This window comes from Petaurus breviceps, unplaced genomic scaffold, assembly GCF_028583685.1.
Source record: "Petaurus breviceps papuanus isolate PSGF00001 unplaced genomic scaffold, PetGlider_PUasm1.0 174, whole genome shotgun sequence".
Taxonomy (NCBI): Eukaryota; Metazoa; Chordata; class Mammalia; order Diprotodontia; family Petauridae; genus Petaurus; species Petaurus breviceps.
The window spans coordinates 31511535-31517720 of record NW_027185761.1 but is presented as its reverse complement, the minus strand read 5'-3'; the positions used below and the strand labels follow the sequence as shown (position 1 = coordinate 31517720).

Sequence of the window (6186 nt, the reverse complement as noted above, 5' to 3'; positions counted from 1 at the left end):
GAGGGCCGGTACTGTTTGTGACGGGGGAAGGGGCAGGAATGGCAGCGGTTGGACTGCCCCTAGGGTAAAGAATAGGATAGGAACGTTAAACATGTGTGGAAAAGGGGCGGGGGGAGGGGGGGGGGGGGGTGATGCTAAGCACCAATCAGGGTCTCATAAAAGTTGGAAATGATTGAGGAAAAAAACTGGAACATGATATGACTCCCTACTCTCAGCAGAGAAGTGGTAGAGTATAGCTATGGAATGAAACATATTTTGTCATACATGGTCAATGAGTGAATTTATTTTGCTCGTCTATATTCTGTTGCTTCAGGAGAAGATTTAAGGAGAGGAAAATGGAAGAGTCATGGGAAGGTGAAACAATGACTGTAAGCATCATTTATTATAAAATGTATATTTTTTTTTAAGTTCAAAAGATGTATTAGGAGATAAAACAGATTAAACTATTATTGCTATTTTGTTTTACTGAAAAGTACATACTTTTTTTTATTTGGGACTTTATTCCTTATTTTATTTATCTCATTATTCAAATCTGCTAAGCTTGTTATTAAGTTTCCATACATACATGCACACACACAGACACACAAGTACACAACTATCATTAAATTGGTGTGGACAAAGTAACTCTCATTCATGTCCCATTTCCTTTTTTTTTCTTTTCTTTTTTTTTTAAGTAATTGGTGTTAAGTAACTTGCCCAAGGTTACAGTTATTTTGTGTGGGTGTTAAGTATCTGAGGCTGGATCCCGGATCCTCCTGACTCCGGGCCTGCACTCTTACTCACTGCGCCACCTAGCCGCCCCACATGTCCCATTTTCAACAAAGGTGCAAGAAGATTTGACTCACCCATACATGGAAACTCTTTTTTAGAGTATATACTGCAAGGCAGGCACCTCTGGCTTAATATACAGAGAGACTCAAAATTGAGTCTTTAGCAAAAGAACTGTTAATATTGTCTTGATTAATTCTTTCACTAATGTTTGAAATTCAAACTCGAAACCCCAAATTGAACTAACATGTATAATTTCTTACAGTTTAGAACCTATAATTTCTTCTAATTTAGAACCAAAATTTCTCATTTGAATCCTCCACTACGAATTCAGGATCATAATCAGAAAGAAAACTATCAGGACCTTGAATAGTAGTCAATGAAGCCCCAATCCAAACTCAACCCACTGGCCTATTAAGTGAGATTATACACTGCTCATGTAAACAAATGAGTCCAAATGATATCAACAATTATAATCGTTTTAGATTTACATAGTTTTACAGTTTATTTAAGTTTTCTTCACAACTACTCTGTGAGACAAGCAGGACAAGCTAGGATCTCTATTTTACAAATAAGGAATTTCCACAATCCCATAGCTGGTAAGTGGCAGAGCAGGCCCAATACCCCGGTCAAGTACTCTTTATCCTCTACCACAGTGTCTTACAATTCTCACTTAGGTTCAATCTAGGGCTCAATTCATTTATTTTTAGTTAAATTTAATTTGCACTGACCCAGGTAGCTCATTATTCAGGAACATTATTTTGTATCAACACACCCTCCCTCGTCTCCCCTCAAACTGTCCCACAAATGTAATTAGGTCAGCCACAGTACCCAGTGTAATTAAACATCTCTTACTGCCTGATGGATGTCCTTCTTCACCTGATCACTCAACATGCTGTCGAAGACAAAGGAATCACCAAATTTCTCAGCCTAGAATGAAAGGGGAAAATGGAAATCTTTAAGTAGCTATACACATTGGTGGTTTCTTCACAATCACCAGAACAATTATTGAAAGGGCTACACTTGGACTCAAGAAATTTGTGTTTAAGTTCCAGTTTTACCATTAGCTAGTTATACAATCTTTGACCATCCATTGAGCTTTAATTTCCTAATTAGTAAAATGAAAACTCTGCTTACTTACCTTACAGATGTGTTATTAAGATTTAGTGGCATAATATATTTTAAAACAAAAAGCTTATGCTTTCTCACATTTCTTCAGAAGACCCACTGGAAAATATCTACCCAGATGACTCAAACAGGCCAAGACAATCCTTTAACATCTGTTTGGTTCAACCAGCAAATTCAAAGACTGAACTGACTGAATGCCTCCTAACAAAGTGCACTGCACAGTGCTTAATAAATGCTTGAGCTGGCAAGCAATTCACCTTCCTAAACCACATGATGATGTGGTTTTTTTGATTTTTTGATGACAGAAAACCTTCCGAGCATCCCAAAAAACACAACTTTGAAGGTGCAATATCAGCCTATCTGTAGGATAACAGGGAAGAGAGAGCATCGTCCTCCCCACTACCCACCATATGCAGATACAACAGTATCTGAGCTATGGGCAAACCTTCCTGGTGGAACGAACTATACAGCACACAGATGGAAACATGATAGAAGACTGAACCGACAGAGATGTGCAAATCATTCACAGCGAGGTGATAATTTAAACCTTCGCAATGGATGAGATGAAAATGGAAAGAGAAAGAGAAGGCAGCCTAGGACAAAACCTTGAGGAATATCTATATTTAAGGGGCAGCAAGGGAACAAGAAATCAGAAAACTGTAGTCATAAAAGCAGAAAGAAGAAGGAAGGAAACAAGCATTTATTGGTTTGTTTTTTTTATTAAGTTAATTTATTTATTTTTAGTTTTCAAACATTCACTTCCATAAGTTTTAAGTTTTCTCCCCCTCCTTCCTCACCTCTCTCCCCAAGAGAGCATACAATATGATATAGGATCTCCATGTACATTACTATTAAACACATTAGTCATCTTGTACAAAAGAATTCTAACAAATGAGAGAACCCAGGAAAAAGGAAAAAAAAAAAAGAAAATAGTCTGCTTCACTCTGCATTCAGACTCCATAGTTCTTCCTCTGAATATGGATGGCATTTTCTATCATGAGTCCTTTGGGATTGTTTTAGGTCTTTGCATTGCTGAGAAGGGCTAAATCTATCAGTCAGTCATTGCACACTGTGGCTGTTACTGTGTACAGTGTTCTCCTGGTTCTGCTCACTTCACTCAGCATCACTTTATATAAGTCTCTCCAGGTTATTATGAAGTCCGTCTGCTCATCATTTCTTACAGCATACTAGTATTCCATTACATTCATATACCACAACTTGTTCAGCCATTTCCCAATTGATGGGCATCCCCTCAATTTCCAGTTTTTGACAACCACAAAAAGAGCTGCTATAAATATTGTTGTACATGTGGGTCCTTTTCCCATTTTTATGATCTCTTTGGGATACAGACCTAGAAGTGGTATTGCTGGGTCAAAGGGTATGCTCATTTTTATAGCCCTTTGGGCATAGTTCCAGATTGCTTTCCAGAATGGGTGGATCAGTTCACAGCTCCACCAACAATGAATGAGTGTTCCAACTTTCCCACATCTTCTCCAACATTTATCATTTTCCTGTTTTGTCATCTTAGCCAATCTGATAGGTGTGATGTGGTACCTCAGAGTTGTTTTGATTTGCATTTCTCTAGCCAATAGTGATTTAGAGCATTTTTTCACATAACTATAGAAATCTTTAATTTCTTCCTCTGAAAACTGCCTGTTCATACCCTTTGACCATTTCTCAATTGGGGAACTGAAACAAGCATTTATTAATTGGTTACTATGTGCCAGGCACCACGCTAAGCTCTTACAAACATTACCTCATGTGATTCTCGCAAGAACCCTAGGAGTCAGGTACCATTACTATTACCCCCATTTTACAGCTACGGAAACTGAGGCAAACAGCAGCTATGTCTGAAACTGGTTCTGAACGCAGGTCTTCCAGCCTCCGGATTCAGAACCCTATCCATGGTGCCAACCAGCTGCCTCTAGGGTTGGATGGGTAAGAAGGGAGAAGAGTATATCAGGAAACAAATGACATCCAAAAGAGAGGGGCATTAATCTTCAAAAGGGAGGCATGGGAGAAAGAAGGCCAGATTTAAAGTCCCAGGCCCGAGGCTGAGTCCCACCTCCAAGACCTAGTATCTTTCTGACTTGAGCCAACTAAGCACGTAAGCAGGAGCCAAAGCTTCCCATCTGTCAAAAAGGGGATGGAACAATATTTGTGCTGTCTATTTAACAGGGTTGTTATGAGGAAAGTGCTTTGGGAAACTCTGACATAAGCTATGGGTAGTATTAGCAGAATCATGAAAATTAATAGAATTGCCAAAGCACTGAGACTAGAATTCATGACTGACAAGCAACTACGGAAGTTTTACAAGGTGCATCTCGAAACTAGAGATGTAATCGGGCCTAGATAAAGCCTGTCGACCCTCTTTGTTCTCTTAAATCTTTACTGGCTCAGAAGCAGCTCAAGATGGTTGGATGATGGCCCTGTCCCATCATCTGGTTTTCCTACTCCAAAGAACTAAGGCCCTTTAGAAGGGGCTTTAAAGGAAGTAGGTACCCACCTCGGTCACATAGCCTGTGGAGTTCACAAATTTCTCAAATTCAGCATTACTGACTTCGTACAAATCCATGTAAAAGGAGTTAATTCTGACCCTTCTGGCAGGTCCTTCCCCATCCTGCTTTATTTGAGGATCATCTGTGCCCATTGTAAACACACCCGCAGGGATGTGGGCCATCTGGAAGAGAAGAAAAAAATAGGGAAACGCTGTGCTGTCATCATCAGAACACACTGGGTCTACCTGTGCATGACTAGGGAGCCTTGAAGTCCCTGCACTTCTTTAGGTTTCAGTTTCCTCAACCACAGAATGAAGGGGTTATACTTCCAGCTCTACATCTATGACTCTATGAATAAGAGATTGAAATGTCTTTCCTTCAATTAGTAATATCATCTTAAACTCCACAAATCAGAAAAACAACTTATCACAGTCGCTCTCTTAAAATCAATGCTTCCTAGAGAAATACATTCAATTCCATGTTTCCAAGTATTTCTATTTTCTGTAAAAGCATTGAAATGAGAATCATTAAGAATTATTCCAAAGAGCAAATAGATAAATTCACAAAAAAAATCTGATTTTAGAAAAGGCATATTTTTTTTTTACCAATACTATTATTTTCTATCATTACTTTGCTCAATCCTTAGAAAATGTGTCCTGGGGCGGTGAGATGGCGCAGTGAATAGGGCACCGGCCCTGGAGTCAGGAGGACCTGAGTTCAAATCCGGCCTCAGACACTTAACACAAAAATAGCTGTGTGACCTTGGGCAAGTCACTTAACCCCAACTGCCCTCCAAAAAGAAAAAAATAAAGAAAAATGTGTCCTTCCATTAGAATGCTATAGGGTCTTCCTCAAAAACATCCTAAATGACTTAGAAGAGGTAAAACAATTTCACTTCTGTGTCCCCAAATAATTTCAAAAGGAACATTGTATTTGTCAAATCTTGTAGGGTAATGAAGGAGACACAGAAAGAATAAGTGCTATGTTGAACTAAATTGTTGGAAGCTTTCTAATAAACTGTAGGGCAGGAAGGAACCTGACTAAACCAGTCCAATCCCCTGATGTTTCTGCTCAGAAAACTGGGATTAGCAGACATTAGGGTACCTGAAGAGGAAGTAGGAAAAGAACACAAAAAACACTCATCAATTAACATTAAAAGAAAGGCTATGATCACAGCAGGAGACTTGTCTGTCAAATAAAACTAGCTACTAAGAGTTCCATTTCTACTTCTGCTTACTCAGCAAACAATCAATTAATCGAAAGCATTTCTTAAATGCCAATTTACCAGGCACTGTGCTGGGACCTGGAGATAGCAAGATAAAAATAAAAATAATTCCTATCCTCAAGGTGCTTACTTTCTACCGGGAATACACAGCATGTACAGATAACTAAATACAAGATGCACAAAATAAAATAATAAATGTTCTGGGGGCAGGGGGTAAGACATCAGGAAAGGCTTTTTAAAGGAGATGGCATTTGAGTTGAGCTTTTGAGGGAGTGAAGGCCCTAAGAGGCAAAGGCAAGGAAGGGGAGGATTCCCAACAGGTGAATAGACTAAGTATACAAAGGCAGAGGTAGGAAATAAATTATGTTTGCCAAATAGCAAGTAGGGGAGTATGGGAGGGAGGGGAGAGAAGAGGAGAGAGGGAGAGGGAGAGAAGCAGAGGGAGCAAAGGAGGGGGAGTGAGAGAGTGTGTCAGAGACAGACAGAGGCAGAGACAGACAGACAGACAGAGAGAGAGGGAGAGAGGGAGGGGGAGGGAGAGAGGGAGAGGAAGAAGGGGGAGAGGGA

General features: G+C 39.6%; 1 protein-coding gene across 2 annotated transcripts in view; it reads right to left on the bottom strand.

Annotated features, from left to right (window-relative positions):
• SUMF1 (sulfatase modifying factor 1) overlaps positions 1 to 6186 on the bottom strand; it is a 96397-nt gene that overhangs the window by 82839 nt on the left and 7372 nt on the right. For both annotated transcript variants that reach the window (XM_069084060.1, XM_069084061.1), the window contains exons 2-3: positions 4403 to 4576; positions 1624 to 1698 (exon numbers count right to left, since the gene is read on the bottom strand). In XM_069084060.1, the coding sequence (XP_068940161.1) occupies positions 1624 to 1698; positions 4403 to 4576 (249 nt within the window). The remainder of the gene's footprint in view (positions 1 to 1623; positions 1699 to 4402; positions 4577 to 6186) is intronic.